The sequence below is a fragment of the Suricata suricatta genome, chromosome 10 (assembly GCF_006229205.1).
Source record: "Suricata suricatta isolate VVHF042 chromosome 10, meerkat_22Aug2017_6uvM2_HiC, whole genome shotgun sequence".
In the NCBI taxonomy this organism is placed as follows: Eukaryota; Metazoa; Chordata; class Mammalia; order Carnivora; family Herpestidae; genus Suricata; species Suricata suricatta.
In genome coordinates, this window is record NC_043709.1 from 50,240,686 (window position 1) to 50,257,904 (window position 17,219).

General features: G+C 39.9%; 1 protein-coding gene and 1 long non-coding RNA gene across 12 annotated transcripts in view; one reads left to right on the forward strand and one right to left on the reverse strand.

Annotated features, from left to right (window-relative positions):
- Window positions 1-17,219, reverse strand: part of LOC115303548 — a 126,067-nt gene that overhangs the window by 36,716 nt on the left and 72,132 nt on the right. For 3 of the 4 annotated variants that reach the window (XR_003914118.1, XR_003914116.1, XR_003914117.1), the window contains 2 exons: window positions 14,508-14,589; window positions 13,546-14,100 (listed from right to left, as the gene is read on the reverse strand). This is a non-coding gene — a long non-coding RNA (uncharacterized LOC115303548). Of the gene's footprint in view, window positions 1-13,545; window positions 14,101-14,507; window positions 14,590-17,219 lie in introns of those variants that run through there. The other variant, XR_003914119.1, reaches the window with a different exon arrangement.
- C10H12orf56 (chromosome 10 C12orf56 homolog) overlaps window positions 1-17,219 on the forward strand; it is a 69,888-nt gene that overhangs the window by 32,395 nt on the left and 20,274 nt on the right. For all 8 annotated transcript variants that reach the window (XR_003914115.1, XR_003914114.1, XM_029953341.1 and 5 more), the window contains exons 4-6: window positions 7,281-7,683; window positions 11,304-11,374; window positions 14,588-14,732. Coding sequence is in view for 6 of the 8 variants with exons in the window: in XM_029953341.1 (XP_029809201.1) it covers window positions 7,281-7,683; window positions 11,304-11,374; window positions 14,588-14,732 (619 nt within the window). In the remaining 2 variants the exon portion in view is untranslated. The remainder of the gene's footprint in view (window positions 1-7,280; window positions 7,684-11,303; window positions 11,375-14,587; window positions 14,733-17,219) is intronic.

The window sequence follows — 17,219 nt, forward strand, 5'->3', positions numbered from 1 at the left end:
TTTTTTTTTTTTTAGGTTATTGTGGGGGGTCAGAACTCTGTTAGAAGTAACAGAAACCCAACTTAGGTTTAAAAGGGAATTTACTGGAATAACTGGGACCACTCATGTAATTCACTCATTCAACAGATGTATATAGACATAGCCATAAATAGAGAGACAAATGTAGATTTGTCTACCTACCTCTTTAATCTGGCACACTTTAATTGCTGGGCTCTGTATTCAATTTTACTTTTTATTATTTTTATAAAGGTTTTCACTTAAAATTTTTTTTTAACATTTATTTCTTTTTGAGAGACAGAGAGAGGCAGAGCATGAGCAGGGGAGGGGCAGGGAGAGAGGGAGACAGAGAATCAGAAGTAGGCTCCAGGCTCTGAGCTGTTTGTCAGCACAGAGCCTGACATGGGGCTTGAACCCATAAAAAATGATGAGATCATGACCTGAGCTAAAGTTGGACACTCAACCAACTGAGCCACCCAGGTGCCCCAGAGGTTTTCACTTTTTAAAACAATGTTTATTTATTTTAGAAAGAGTACAGATGGGGGAAGGGCAGAGGGAGAGGGGGACAGAGGATCCAAAGCAGGCTCCACCCTGACAGTGGCAAACCAGATGTGGGGCTCAAACTCATCAACAGTCAGATCATGACCCGAGCTGAAGTCAGATACTTAGCCGACTGAGCCACCCAGGTGCCTATTCACTTTTTTTTTTAAGTTTGTTATTTATTTTGAGAGAAAGAGAGAGAGGACCGCACAGAGAGAGAGAGAGGAAGAGAGAGAATCTCAAGTAGGCTCTGCAGTGTCAGTGCAGAGTGCCAAGTGGGGCTCGATCTTGTGAACTATGAAATGACCTGAGCCAAAATCAAGAGTTGGACACTTAACCTATTGAGCCACCCAGATGCCCCTGTATTCAATTTTATATGTTTAAAAGGGAGCAAAATCAGGTTAGAAGCCCAACAACAGAATGTAGGAATGGTTTGAGCCTGAGGCATAGCTGGAATTGGTAGCTTGATCGGGCATAGGACTTTGTATCCTCTGATGTTGGTGGATCAGCCTCATTTTTTTCTCACTGAATACCACCGTGTCTTTCAAGGTGTAATAAACAAAGTTATTAAGTTCACATTTTGCCTGTCTTAAATTCACATTTTACAGCTCCCACCACCAGATAAAGGCTAACACACACTTCCTTGAGTAAAATTTAAAAATCCTGGGAAGGTCTCTGATGCCTAGCTTGAATAAATGACTCACTGATGAACAATGTCCACCACAGTCGAGAGGTGAGTCTTTAAGAACACACCAGCTTCTGTGTGCTCCGTGTGTGGAGGGAAGGAGTCGTTTCCAAATACAGGGGCTGAGGAGGGAGCTAGGTCTGCTATCCGCCCCATGGTTTTCTAGCATTCTCATCTTCATAATTAAGCACAGGAGTCAAAAGCATAAACAAAGAGCAGGCTAGGATAAAAAACGGTAATTAGAGGACTAAAGAATGTTATCATGTACAGAGCTTTGAAACACCTCTGAGGTGTAAAGTTTTAGGCCTAATTATGAGAAGCCGCAGGTCATAAGAAGCATGCAGTTACCTTGGGACATCAGACTTACATAAGTATGATTGCTTTTCAGGGCAATAGTAAACAACAGGTCTTTTCACACCTAAGGGATGGAAAACAGATTAGTGATCTCTGATAATGAGATTCAGTATTTAGTTTTCTCTGTCTTTAGTGTAGCTCCTCATTAGCAGTTAGTCCCGTGTTCTCATATGCATTTTACCGAGAAAACCCAAGGAGATATTTCAGGTAGAAACAGAGTACTGTGACCTACTTAAGGGCTCCCTAAAGCTGCAGGGGGAAAAAGACTGTATATTGCTTGCGAGTGTAAAGAAACAGAGAGAAAAGCTGAGATCAATAGAACACTTCTACAGTGCTGGCACAGCAAAAGATTTTTATAAATTTAATTGAGTTCACCTTGAATAATCTATGAGGAAAAAGAAATTGTGCCAGTGCTTAGCTCCCAGATCAGGTCTAGTATGCCCACACCCACCAGGGTGGATTCCGATCTGAATTTACATCTATCTGTAGCTTCTACTGATATTTGGCTAATGGAAATTTAACCACAGTGCCTGGCAAATGAAACGATGAGCTTCTGGAGAAACTGATCTGTTTAATAACAGAAGTAGAGCTGATAATCCAATGAAATGAGAATGTGCTGCACTTAATTATACACCATTAGCAAAAGAGACGGGGGATAAAACTCAAGAACGTGAGCCTTATATTTTTCTCTAAGAAGCAGCACTTCTTGATAGAAAATAGAGAAAGGGACCTGTGCAATTTCTGTCTAGTACACAAACACGCAGGTTCTGTAGGACACTGACTGACCTCAAATCCTGACTGTGCCTTTGGCTATTTAACCTTCCCAGACCTCACTCCTCACAAGTAGGGTGGAGCTCATGATAGCACCTTCCTCACAGAGATGATATATCCATATGTGAGGCCTAAATCATTTATATGTAAAGTGCTTAAACTGTGTGTGGCATTTAATCCTTATTAAAACTTAGCTCTTTTGTTATTGCTAATTATCAGTATGTTGGCCACTGAGCAATAGTTTATTCAGCATCCTCAGAATCCTTGATCAAGCCTTGGGACAGAATAACTTTCCTCTTTTTCTATTCTCACTAATAACACTACCGTATGTATGTATGTATTTTAAGAGAAAGAGAAAGAGGGGTAGTGGGTAAGAGAGAGAATATTTTTTTTGAGAGAGGAGAGCGAGAGAGCGAGAGAGCAGAGAGAGATGCAGATAGAGACTCTGAAGCAGGCTCCAGGCTCTGAGCTGTCAGCATGGAGCCTGAAGTGGGAGTTGAACTAAGCAGTGAGATTATGACCTGAGCCAAAGTCGGGGGCTTAACCAACTGAGCCACCTAGGCACCCAAGAGAGACAATCTTAAGCAGGAGCCCATGATCCCCAAATCAGGACCTTAGCTGAAATCAAGAGTTGGGACACTTAACTGACTGAGCCACCAACATACCCCAATGCTACTGTATTTAAAAAAATAAAAAATACTGTTGTACAATAATTTGGGATGAGGTGCCATCTATATTAATTTTCTAAGAATTTCTTGCATAGTAGGTTGTTATAATTCTATTGAAGAACCAGTCTTTTATCTATGTAAATATACTATATGGGTAAATACATGAATCCAGAACATTTAGAAACTCAAGAGAAAGGGTTGAAGGCCTCCAGAAACTGTTCTTATACTAAGTCCTTACGTCTTCATCATTCTCAAAATTGGCTCTGAAAACATTAGATATATTTGCTCATAGCTTATCATTATTAACAAATATTCTATTGCTCAATTACACATTTATAAAAATATAAAGTTACATTTATTGAGCATCAGGGTGGAATCAATATTCATTCTTCTCCCCCATCACTCTCTTCCTCTTCCTTTTTCCTCCCCCTTTCCTCCCTTTATGGACCTGTCTCCAAACTTCCCCAGGATTCATACTCAGGAGCAGAATTGCTTTGTTTATTTTCTATATGAATTTGCTTGCTGGTTTTATTTACCTTATTTATTTTTTTAGAGAGAGTGCATGAGTGGGGGAGAAGGGCAGAGAGAGAGAGAAGAAAGAGAATCTTAAGCGGGCTCCATGCTCTGCACAGAGTCCAACACGGAGCTAGATCCCATGATCCTGGGACTGTGGCCTGAGCTGAAATTAAGAGTCAGATGCTTAACTGATGGAGCCACCCAGGTGCTCTATTTTTATTTTTAAGTAGGCTACACACCCAAAGCAGGGTTTGAACTCACAACCCTGAGATCGACAGTCACATGCTCTACTGACCGAGCTAACCAGGTGCCACCTTTTTTTTTTTTATATCTTCTATTTCCCTGCTGAGACTTTCCATTTGTTTGAGAAGGGCTCACTCTTATTTATTACAGCATGGTTATAATGGCTTCCTTAAAGTCTTTATCTGAAAACTCCACATCTTTTGTCTTCTCTGTGTTGATATCTGTTCATTGCCTTTTTCTTCACAAGATATTGAGACTTTCTTGGCTCTTCATAAGATATTGAGATTTTCCTGGCTCTTCAAATATCAACTAATTTTGGTTTGTTTTTATTTTTATTCATTTTTTATTTTTTTTATTTTAGAGAAAGAGAGTATGTGCACCTGTGCAGGGGAAGGGCAGAGGGAGAGAGAGAGAATCCCAAGCAGATTCCACATTCAGTGTGGAGCCCAATTCAGGGCTTGATCCTACAACTCTGGGATCATGATCTAAGCTGAAATCAATATTTGGACACTCAACCAACTGAGCCATCCAGGTGACCCTATCTTTGTTTTTGTTTTTTAAGACTATTCTATTCTATTTGTTGAGTAGGCTCCATGCCTAATATGGGGACCAGACTCACAACTTTGAGTTCAAGAGTCGCATGCTTCACCCCTGAGCCAGCTGGGTGCCCCCTGTTAAGTAATTTTGGATTGTATCTGGGATATTTTGAATATTATGCTGTGTGACTCTGGGTCACATGCCCAGGAAGAGTTGGCTACTGGTCTCTGTTAGCCTCTCGGTTATGCTTAGGTATCAGAACTATTTTCTAACTTTGAATTAAGTTTTCCACATAGACTTGCTTATGTTTTACCAATTCTGCTTTAGTAGAATCTTCATGGGGGAATGTTTCATTCAAGAGAGCTCAAATTCTGGATCCTGAGATCTAGGTCTATATGACTTCTTATAGAAGAATCATTGTTCTCTGTTGTTCTGCTTGTTTCTTATATTCTGGCATATTAATCTGACCATCTTTTTCAATGTGATAGGTTTTGAGATCTCCAGGAAAACTAAACCCTCTATTTCATATTCATTTAACATCTTTTTTATCCTTTTTAAGAATTTCTTAAATCAAATACTCATTTTTTCTAATTTACCGTTTTTCTTCATTTCTGGATGGAGAATCAGTATGCTAGCATACGTGTATTTCTCATTCTTTGCTGAACTTGCACCTTACAGGTTTCTGTGAAGCTGCTCCATTTTGCCTGTTGTTTTTTGGACTGTGACCCGACATTTTCAGCCTCGAGGAGTTTATCTATCCTTGATGCAGAGGGAAGAAGAAGACAAAGTGATTTGCGCATACTTCTGATTTTGGAGTTCTCTTCCTTACTTCTCTTGTCTCTTCCTTTAATGTGGCTGGGCTCTCCCTTGAGATACATACTCTGCTCATTAGAAAACCTTTTAGCAACTTAGTTCTGTAAATATGAAGTTGACATATTGCAAATTCAAGGTTTTAGAACTCTTGCTAGGTAACTAATTACTCTTTACGCAGACCAGTAGAGGTGGGTATTACTGAATTTCAAATGAAGAATACAGTTTAGTTTTACAAGTTGGCTTACTTAACTGGTGAATCTAGAATTTCCATGGCATTTTCATTTATGCTTCCAGAAAGGTAATCCTTTTTAGAAACGCTTTTTATCTCTAGATTTCCCATATAACTGAATAAATAAGTCACTTCAAGTGAGATTTTCTGCAAGTACCTAAAACCATTTTGCTGAACCTTTATATGAACAACATATCATACCTAAAAGGAACATTTTAACATAATTTTACATTATGCAACATAATCTAATACTTGTTATTTAGCTCTCTTCAGTTTCCATTGAGAAAATTTTAGAATATGTTATCTGCAAAAATAAAGAAAAATTATTTCCTTAAAAAGAGGATTGGACTATGTATCATCTATTTCTGAGCCAGACTTATTCTTTTACCTGAAAATCCCTGCGTGATCATCTTATTCTTAGACACATTGATAATACGGTTACATAACACTAGAATCCTATGAAAAATGGGGTAAGATAAGAGAATTACTGAGCAGCATTTAGGGGTTGTGGGTCATATATGATAATTTGTTAAGCTGTGTTTAAAATCTGGCCATACCATGTGCTGGTCCACAGGGCAAGAGTGCAGGAAGGACGGGGTGTTCCCAGATCTCCATCACACTCTGGGACCGCAGTACCAACGTGCATATCTTTAAGCCTGAGGGCTTGGCAAGGGGTGACTGTTTAAGGGGGAATGGAACTTGAATGAGTAAACTGGGGCAATCACTTTATGTGGGTGCGTGCACATGTACCTGCAGCACAGTTCATAATACTGTATAGATAATGAATGCATTTTATACCTGTTTAAAGTTAATTGAAGGACTAATAAAAACAAAGTGGCTTTCCACTTTCATGAAAGTTCCAATTTTATAGGGGAGACAATGTATTTTACTATAAAATGATAAACCAGCCATTCAAGGCAATATAGGATAATAATAATAACTAAGCACCCATTGAGTGTTTCCAGTGTTACAAACACGTTGCATGTAATTTCTTATTTAATCCTCACAGGAAATTTTTGAGATTGGTTCTATTACAGGTTCCTATTTTAATACTGGGACATTGAAGCTTAGGTCAACCAAAGTCATAAACCACTGAGGGGCAGAGACAATATCGGCATTTAGATCTCCTCCTGCCCTATAACGTCTCAGCCTCTACCCTGCTTCCTCATGCATCAGAGTAGACGAATGGTCACTGTAAGGTAGAGAATGGGGAAGATGGGGGTGGAACACAGGATTGATTCTGAAAAACCTGCTGATGCTATTGGAATGACACTGGAAAAATCAGGAGTATTAACAAGACATGAATCAAAGAAAACACCATTAAAAAAAAACCTCACTTCATATCTCCATGTGAATAGTTTTTCTTCAGAGGATCCATCAGAATTGCCCAATGAAAGATGAGTCAGGTTTCAAAAAGTTCTTTCAGAATGAAAAGTTCTTACATTGGAAATGTTGGGGTTTGGTGAAGGACAGGCACAATACTTCAGATACAGAGAGTGCTTCTTTAAATGACATTGGGTACAGTGTTATTTCTGAAAGCAGAAAAGTATAATGAAGAAGTGTACCATACCTCCACTAGACCCATGGGTAAGCAAGTGAGATGAAAGCACTCCCTTCTCTTAATAAGCATTCCTTTTGGGACGCCTAGGTGGCTAAGGTGGTTGAGCGTAATCTTGATTTCAACTTAGGTCATGATCCCAGGGTTATGGGATGAAGCGCTGCCTAAGATTCTCTGTCTCCCTCTGCCCCTCTCCCTTTCTCTCTCTCTCTCTTTCTAAAATTAAAAAGAAAAAAAGTATTTCTTTTCTGTGACAATATTTATTTACTTTCAAAGTCTTAAAACTGCTGCAGTTGGGCCACCAGATTCTCTTTGTCCCTTACTGTTAAGTTCTGAATATTGTGTTTACGACTACATTCTACCTGACAGGCACCAGCAAGAGAGCAGCACGCCATCCACAGACTCAACCTTCTGTCCTTCAGACCTCAAGGAGCTGTTTTGTGGCCAAAGTGTCTTTCGACCCCTACCCACCCCCTCCAGGAGGAGCTGTCAGTCCATGTCAGCCACGGGAAAGGCTGTCACCCTGCCATCTTGCACAAGCAACACAAAAGAACCCAAGGGACTTTCAGATCACAAAGGTTCTCTGAGTGAAATCCCTTTCAAGTGCAGTGGGAACGGAAATGAGTTTTATTCAGGAAATTCCTCCCTGGCCTCCCCTTTACAGAGCAACCCAAACCTAGAGAAAAAGACGTCAGAACTTCATTTGTACGGTATTTCCACAACCTCATCAATATTTCTGCACTTAAAAAGTTCGTGGACCAATTATATTATAGTAAGTGTCCTCATAAGTTAACTTTGGCTGGAGTACTTTTTAAAGCAAACATGCCTTTTCTGCTCTCCAACATTTCCTGATTTCCAAAATTTAGCCTTGGAATTTAATAACATTATGAAAGACAAACACCCTGGACAATTAAGGATATGATTTTATTCCGGCTATTCCAAGAAGGAAAATGCTCATTAATGAGTGTCATAAAAAAAAAAAAAAACCCAGGGGTTTTACAGGGGCAGGTAAATAAGGGAGTATTCTGGGGATCATGAAAAAGGATGGAGAAGGTCTTATCTTGGAATAGTTGTGAGCAGGGTGGTCTTTTTCAGTTAGCTGGGATGATTTCTCAACCATTTCTGCTTTCAGAGAGCATAGAGCTCAGATAAAGTTCAATATTGTCATATGTCTCTGTATTTCTTAGCTGAGCTATTGGAGGAAGGTTAATGGGGGTCATTGTCATAGGAGCAGAAATTTTCGAGAGATTACCTAGGCTAAGTACCTTATTTTATAAATGAGGAAAGTGAATATTTTAGATCACTTGCTCAAGATTATGTAGTAAGTTTAGGGACAGAGTCAGAACTCTCATTTGTAATCTTTTTATTACACCAGGATCAGCTTATTTAATTTTTTAAAATGTTTTATTTATTTTTGATACAGAGCATGAGAGGGGGAGGGGCAGAGAGAGAAGGAGACACAGAACCAGAAGCAGGCTCCAGGCTCTGAGCTAGCTGTCAGCCCAGAGCCTGATGCGGGGCTCGAACCCACGAACATGAGATCATGACCTGAGCCGAAGTTGGATGCTTAACCGACTAAGCCACCCAGGCGCCCCAAGATTTTATTTAAAATTTTTTTTTAATGTTTTATTTATTTTTGATACAGAGACAGACAGAGCATGAGAGAGGGAGAGGCAGAGAGAAGGAGACAGAACCGGAAGCAGGCTCCAGGCTCTGAGCTAGCTGTCAGCACAGAGCCTGATGCGGGGCTTGAACCCACGAACATGAGATCTGACCTGAGCCGAAGCCGGAGACTTAACCGACTGAGCCATCCAGGCGCCCCAAGATTTTATTTTTAAATAATGTCTACATTCAACTTGGGGCTTCAACTCACAACCCCAAGATCAAGAGTCATGTGTCCCAATGAGTGAGCCAGCCAGGTGCTCCTAAAGTTTTAAACAGCTTTCTCCAAATTAAGCATTTAAACAAATCATAACTAGAGGGGAAACTCTGGTCTGTTAAAAGGAGGCCACATACGTTCTAATAGAAAAATAAAAACTTAATCTATCTAAATATTTCAAAATGACCGTTTATGTTCCCATGAATTGACAAACTCCTGGTTTTAGAACTACTTTTTCTGCAGCAGGGACATGATTGGGGCAAGTCCAACAGGCATACTCATAGTCCTTCTGATAATAAAAGCAATAGGAATAACTGCCATGTATTGTTGTTAACAGGTAGGACATGCTTTGATGCTTTCTGTATACTAACTCATTTAGTTTGCACAACAACCCTAGCAGGTAGGACTGTTATTTCATAGATGAGGAAATTAAGGCACTGAGAAATTAGATTTATGCAAGTCTGCACAACTAGTGTGGAGCCAAGATTTGATGTTTTTTTCCATGATCATTGAAAAAAATGTGGGTGGAGGGGGGTTATCTTTGAGTTGGTAGATGCTATCATTAAAAAAAAAATGTTTTTTTACAAAATACATATATGATATAGCCCTGTATCTGTATTTTCTTTAACATCAGAGACTGTTCAATAAAAAATTCATTTGGGTCTGTCAAAAAAAATTTTTTTAATGTTTGTTTATTTTTGAGAGAGAGAGAGACAGAGACAGAGACAGAGCACTAGCTGGGGCGGGGCAAAAGAGATGGAGACTCAGAATCGGAAGCAGGCTCCAGGCTCCGAGCTGTCAGCACAAAGTCCTATGTAGGGCTCAAACTCACAAATGGTGAGATCATGACCTGAGCCGAAGTCGAACACTTAACCAACTGAGCCACCCAGGTGCCCCTAATAGATGCTATTATTAAAAAGGTCCCATCCCTTGGGGCGCCTGGGTGGCTCAGTTGGTTGAGCGTTCAACTTTTGACTTTGGCTCAGGTCATGATCTTGCAGTTTGTGGGTTCGAGCTCTGTGTTGGGCTCTGCACTGAGCGTGTAGAGCCTGATTGAGATTTTCTCTCTTCCTCTCTGCCCCTTCCCTGCTGTGCTTTCTCTCTGAAATAAATAAACTTAAAAAAAATACGGTTCTATCTCTTGAAAGATGGAAAATGGGCAAGCAAATGTTTCATACATAAATGATGAATCAGGTTAGCATTTATTCTAGGAAAAAACAAGACGTTAATTCAGTATAAACATTTAAAATGTTGTGACTTCTGTGACAATGTTTCTTTCATCATGTTGGTCATTTTGGTTATTCTTAGTCATACTTTCATGAGCTTTAGGAAATTTAAAAAAATTTCCTAAATCAGTCAGACGTATCTTGGCTAACTAATCTCTTGTGCTTTGAGATCTAGAATGACAATTCACATTGAGGTAGGGAAATGCCACTGGGAAAAAGGAATGGACATGTTAACTTTCTCTGTGTTTTCGGGGAAAGTAAACCTAAACCATCCAGTGAGAAATTAGCACTCATTCTGATCTTATGGGTTTTTAAAGAGCCAAGTCCCCTTCAGTGACTCATTTTATCTCCAACTTTCACCAGAAATAATTAATCTGAGTTCTTTAGCATCTCAAGTTCTACAAAAACAATATATATCAATTCTCTGCCATTTATACATTGTGAAGATAGGTGCTAGAAGGCTAAATAACTAAAGAATATCCCCAAATTAAAATTCTAAATTTAAGATAACGACCAACATTTAGAGAGGAAAAAAAGACAGCTTTTTTGTTTTTTTCCCTTAACTTAAAACAATGACAAAAGGGGGCACCTGGGTGGCTCAGTTGATTAAGCGTCCAACTTCAGTTTAGGTCATGATCTCACAGTTCATGGGTTTGAGCCCCAAATCGGGCTCTGTGCTGATAGTTCAGAGCCTGGAGCCTGCTTCAGATTCTGTGTGTCTCCCTCTCTCTCTGCTCCTCCCCCATTCATGCTTTGTTTCTCTCTGTCTCTTAAAAAAATTTTTTTTTTAATTAAAAAAAAAAAGAGTCAGACCCTTAACCAATTGAGACACCCAGGCACTCCTACAGATGTATGTTATAATTAATATGTTTTTATAAACCTGAAGGATATAAACCAAACTGATAATAATATAGTAGGGTACTCTGTTGTTGTTTTTAATTTCAGTATAATTAACAAACAGTGTTATATTAGTATTAGTTATATAGTAAGGTGCTTCGGCTAGTGGGATGGGAGGCAGAGGGAGAGACATGGAACTTTTGTCTTTTGCTTATGCATTTTTGTACTGTTTGATTTTGATAGATAATTTCATTTTATAATAAGCAAGTATCACGTTTAAAACTTTTTAAAGACTATATAAGGAACCAAATACCCTGTGGTATTATTTACATAAACAAATCATGTACTATGGCATGGATTAAGGAATAGATATATGGTATTGACTAAAAGTAGGAGAAATTGATTTTCGGCAAACAAAATTTCTAACTATTCCCACTTTTTTACTTTTAGAAAGCGACTCTTTTGCAAGATCCCCTCTATGTTAGTGAGCCCAGTCCTATCGGAAGTCAAAAGCCATACAGGTAAGGAGTGATGACGTGCTAGCTTCGCATGGGGGACTGTCGTCTCCGCTTTGCCTCTCAGGACTCCGTGTGTTGCTGATCATCACGTTGACTTCTACGTCAACTCGCCATCCTGAATTTTAGGTCGGCCAACATAATTACCCACTGGCCATCACCTCTTGTAGGTCTTACAAGAACTTTAAACTCAGTCTATTCAAAACAGAAGTCAGCGTCTTCCTTCTGGGACCTGAGCTTCCTCTTGTGTTTCCTAACACGGGGCCTGAGGTCGCTATCCCCAGATGACCGAAGCCAGAGTCCTGGAAGTCATCTGTACCTTCTCTGTCCTCTTCAGCACACCCACCCCCCACATCCAGCCATTCACCACATGATTTAATTGCTCTTCTCTAATACATCTGGATAACATCTACTTCTTTCACTGTCACATGCTCGGCCCAATTACCTTTGTTCTGAGCTCCTACAGTATTTCCTAGCTCGGCTCTGCCTTCACTCTTGACCTTCTCTAAACCATTCTCCATAACAACAAAGAAATCTGCTGGAAGCACAAATCTGATCATAAAACTCCCTCCCTGAAAGTCTCTGAATGGCTCCCCATTGCCTTTAGACAAGGTCTACACTTTACAGCAGCTTAGAAGAATCTTTCTGATGTCTCTTTTCATCTTTCCATCTTCAACTGTTGTGTCCCTTCAACTCCTGCCCTAACCTCCTGATCTAAATGATCTCACAGTTCTCAGAAAGCTTTTTTTTTTGAGAGAGAGAGAGAGAGAGAGAGAGAGAGACAGACAGACAGACAGACAGAGCATAAGTGGGGGAGGGGCAGAGAGAGAGAGGGAGATACAGAATCTGAAGCAGACTCCAGGCTCTGAGCTGTCAGCACAGAGGCCAACACAGAGCTCGAACCCATGAACTGTGAGATCATGGCCTGAGCTGAAGTCAGACACTTAACCAACTGAGCCACCCAGGCACCCCTACAGTAGCAATTTTAAACATCTGATTTGTGTGTGTAGATCAGGGTCAATTGCCCCCCCCCCCAAAAAAAAAGGTTACTACTGTTGCATCACCACCACAGGTGGTCAAAAACAACCCTAAGACCCAGGACTTCAGAATTTCCTGGAGACTATTCAAAACCAAAAACTTTGAAATACAGCCAACAGTTTGTTTTTGTTTTTTCCTCTATTCTGGAACCTACTCTCTACTCTTCTTCCCTTTATGAATAACTTCCATTCAAGACTTAGCTTAGTATCCTTTTCTCTAAAAATCATTTCTCAAAACTACATTAAGAGGGGCCCCTCTAGAACATTCTGTGTTTACCACCTTGTAGGAATCAACAGTCTATCTTATGATTGCCTGTTTGATTATGCATTGCCCCATTATGTACCATGCTCCTTAAGGGCCAGGACTGTACCTTGGTCATGGGCACATAGTAGGTTGCCTTTATAGAATGAATAAATTGTTAAAACAATTAAACCTGAATCTGACTTAAAGTGTGGGTATATTAGCCTTCAAAAGGAATGGGGTCCTGACACATGTGACAAGATGGATGAACCTTGAAGAAATTATGCTAAGTAAAAGAAGCCAGAAATAAAAAGGACAAATATTGTATGATTCCACTTACCTATAAGAGGCACTGAGAAGAGGCAAATTCATAGAAACAGACAATAAAATTGAGCTTACTAGGAACTGAGAAGAGAGGGGACTGGGGACCTACTGTTAATCAGCATAAAGTTTCTGTTTGGGAAAATTAAAAAGTTCTGGAAATAGATAGTAGTGATGGCTGTACAACACTGTGAATGCAATTAATACCACTGATTTGTATACCTAAAAATGGTTACAATGGTAACCTTTATGTTATGTATATTTTATTTTAATTTTAAAATGGATAAGGGTGTGTGTATATGTGTGTGTATAAGGGAATAGATAAAACAAAACTGGCAAAATGTTAAAAATTATTGCATCTATGTGATAGATACATGGGGTTTCTTATGCAATTTTCTCCATTTTTGTGTATGTTTAAAAAATTCCATAATAAAAGTTTTAAAAAGGCTTAAGAAAAATAATAAGCAAATATAACAAGTACCTTATTTATATCTTGATTTTAACAAATCTAAAATAAAAGACATTTTAAAAATAATTTTTAAAGTTTATTTATTTATTTTGAGAGATAGCAAGGGAGGGACACAGACACAGAATCCTAAGCAGGTTCCACACTGCCAGCACAGAGCCCAACGTGGGGCCTGAACCCATGAACAGTAATTCCCAGCTGTATGAGCTAGTCCATGAAAAGTGCCCAGGACAAGTACACAAATCATGACAAGGGGACAAAATAGGATCAGTGTGATATATACCAGGTGTGGGAAAAGTGCTACAGGAGAGGGTCCCCCATCTGTGCTGGAATTAGGCAAAGCTTTAAGGGGGAAGGTATTCCTCTCTTCAGCAAAGGCAGCTCTTCCTCCAGTGTTGAACGTCCACAGGTCAGTGACAAGAGATGAACGCACGTGGTACTCTGACACGGCAGGAAATTACTCTGAATTCCACAGTGCAACATGATTGCTTTTCCAACTAGTGCAGTCTCATTAGGGAGAGCCTCTGGGCTTGGTGCCCAGAGCGGCAGCTCTCTGAGACATGCTCATCTGCCCTTTCTTTTCAAAGAGAGCGCAGGCCTCAGGCTCGGAACGTGGTGCATCAACTCTGAATCTGGGTTGCTTCCAGGCTGTTTTCACAGTTACCTGCTATTTATGGCACATGAGATTGGTTCTCCTTGTAAAGTAGTGATACAAAGTTTTCTTTATGAATAAACTTCTCTCTGCCCATGTGTGCGCACGCACACATACACACCTACACATCCATGTGTGTGTGTGCAAAAAGTTGATTTAAAGAAAAAATATTAAGCAAATAATATTATATTTGGCTCAGCCAGTATGGTAGACGGTATGTAGCAAACTCTGAGCTAGGTTATGAAAGAGGGACAGAAGTTTCCTGGGGACACAGAGTATTCCTGACATGCATACAGCTTGAGTAAAGGGGCGTGGGCAAAAATATAGCTGGAAAATTATAAATAGCCCAACCTGGGGATTGAGTAATAAACCTAGAGCACAAAACTACATTAAAATTCCATTAGAAACAAAGTTTCACAAACCTGTCGATGATCATTGATATTCTTCAACTGCTGTTTCTTACCATTTTTTACATGGAATTGCTTTTCTTGTGTTTCTGCAGATCTGAGGAGAAAATTAAACACTTCAGTCAACTTAAATCTGAACTGTTCCTTAAAGACAATACTTTGAGGAAGATACTTTATTTAATTACGGAACTTAAAGTAGCAGCCCAGAGAAACTTCATTCTGAAAAGGCTTTTCTGGAAAGTAGGTGTTTTGTTTTATTTTTAATCTTTGAAACTTGTTCCATCTCTTTATCAAATGTACCATATTCAAGCATGTAGTAAAATACAAATAAATGTTGTCTTGTATTCGGAAGCTGTATTTTACACTGTTGATGGAAATTTAATGCAATCATGACTTTGCATTTGAAATCTTGTGAGGTAATTGATAATGTTTATGTGTGTGTTGGAGGGGAGATGGGGAAAGAGAACGGTGTCAAAAAGTGCGGTGCGGTGGGCTGGTTTGGCAGTGTCCAAGACAGGTAATGGAGGGGACGCTTCTGGCGTACGAGATGGATGGGTACAGAGAGTAAGAAGAGAAGGTGGATTTTAAGAAGTAAAACTTCTTTAAGAAGAACTTAAAGAACTTAAGGAAAACTCCTATAAGAACTTTTACCTTCTTAAAATCTACCTAACCCTACAATAAAAATACAATTAACACAAGTTACTTGTGAGTGTAGGACTCTTATTTGTAAAAAGGTGACTGTTAGGGAGTCAAATCAACCTAGCTCTCACTCAAAGTTACAGACTTACTCTGTAAGGCTTAACTCAGTTTCATTTCAGTGTCACGGGAAGGTATTCAGAAGCCCTGGTGCGTACTGGTGTGGTGCTAATGTGGCCCTGCTTGGGTCCAGCTCCTGAGGACGGGTATACATTGTATCCTAATTCTGGCCAGTAGTCTCAGAGCTGCCAACATTTTATTGAGCAGCTCCCTAAGACAGTCCTGGTCTTCGATTCAAAGTGCTTCACATGTAGGATGACCAAACATCCAGGTTTGCCCAGACTTGGGTGACCAACTGTTGCAGCTTGTCTAGGACTTAAGAAGTTTACAGGATATGGGAGTTTGAGTACAAAAGCTAGGATAGTGCCAAGCAAACTGGTATGGTTGATTACTGTAATTAGAAGCCATATTAGCTACATAGACTATTATGTCAAATGTTCCACAACACTGCAACAGGGAACAATGATGCTGTGCTACGTAAATGCTTGACCTGGAGGCACCGTTAGGAATATAACATCCAGGTCTTGACTCCAAAACTTCAGAGGCTTGCGGAGAAATACAGGGACAGGTATCAAAATGACCACCCGAGGTGATTATAAACATAGGAATGAACTTAATGTTGAAAGGCCACGGAAATTGGCCTTATACCACACCCAAATGTATCTCCCCAGTCCATCCCACACGTGGTATCAGTTTAATCTGTAACTTTGAATTTTTTCTTGTGGCTCTTCCTATGAAGTAAAACACTTTGGCTTTAGCATTCAAGGCTCTCCACTAATGACTTCTGTCACAGATTCCAAATTTGGACAGGCATGGCCTTTATTTAGCAAGGCGGGTTTTCAGGAAGGGGCCAACATCTACATAGGCCAGGCGATGGGCAAACTAACCCAGCTGTAGTTGCCCCCAGGGAAGGCACAGTGTGCAAGGGGGAGAGTGACCTCTACACAGAGAGTGTGCAAAGTGAAAGCTCAGGGCATTTCCAGCACGTGCGTGGGTTACACCCAAATGTCTGCAAAAACATCAGGCACCAGGAAGATATGCTCGGTTACAGTCTGGTAATAGGGTCTTCATGGAATGAGGCAGGGGAGGTGGCAAGGATATAAAGGTTGTTTATTTATTTTTGAGAGAGAGAGAGAGAAGAAGAGAAAGAGAGGGATTGTGAGTGGCAGCAGGGCGAAGAGATAGAGAAAGAATCCCAAGCTGGGTCCATATTGTCAGCACAGAGCCTGACGCGGGGCTTGAACTCACAAACTGTGAGATCATGACCAGAGCTGAAATCAAGAGTTGGACCTTGAACTGACTTAGCCACCCAGGTGCCCTATCATTTAAATATAAGTAGTGCCATGTGACCGTAGCTACTGTGTTTGGACAATGCAGTTCGATGGCATCTCTCAGCACCTTCCAACAATTCAGCAAGTATTTATTACATGTCTGTTCTGGACCAGGAATGGGAATAGGCATTAGAAATATGAGCATGAGTTAAGATACAGTTCCTGCCCTCAAGAATTAGCACAGAAAGTCTCCTTTTCACTACAGTTATTGGCGAATGTTTCTTATTTACCGTTATATGCTTTAAGCTTCCCCCAGCCCCTGGCTACACCATTCTTCTTTCTGCTTCCACAAATTTAACTTCTCTAAACATCTCATGTAAATGGAACCACCCAGTATTTGTCTTTTTGTGACTGGCTTATTTCACTTAGCATGTCTTCCAGGTTCATCGATGTTGTAGCATATGTCAGAATTTGCTTCCTTTTTAAGGCTGAGTAATATCCCATTGTATGTATATACCACCTTTTGCTTACCCATGCTCCATTGATGGATACTTGGGTTGCTTCCATGTTTAAGCTATTGTGAATATTACCATTATGACAATGGCTGTGTAAATATCTCACTGAGACCCTATCAATTATTTTGGGAGTGTACCCATTAGTGGGTTTGCTGAATCCTATGGTAATTCTATTTTTTTTTAAT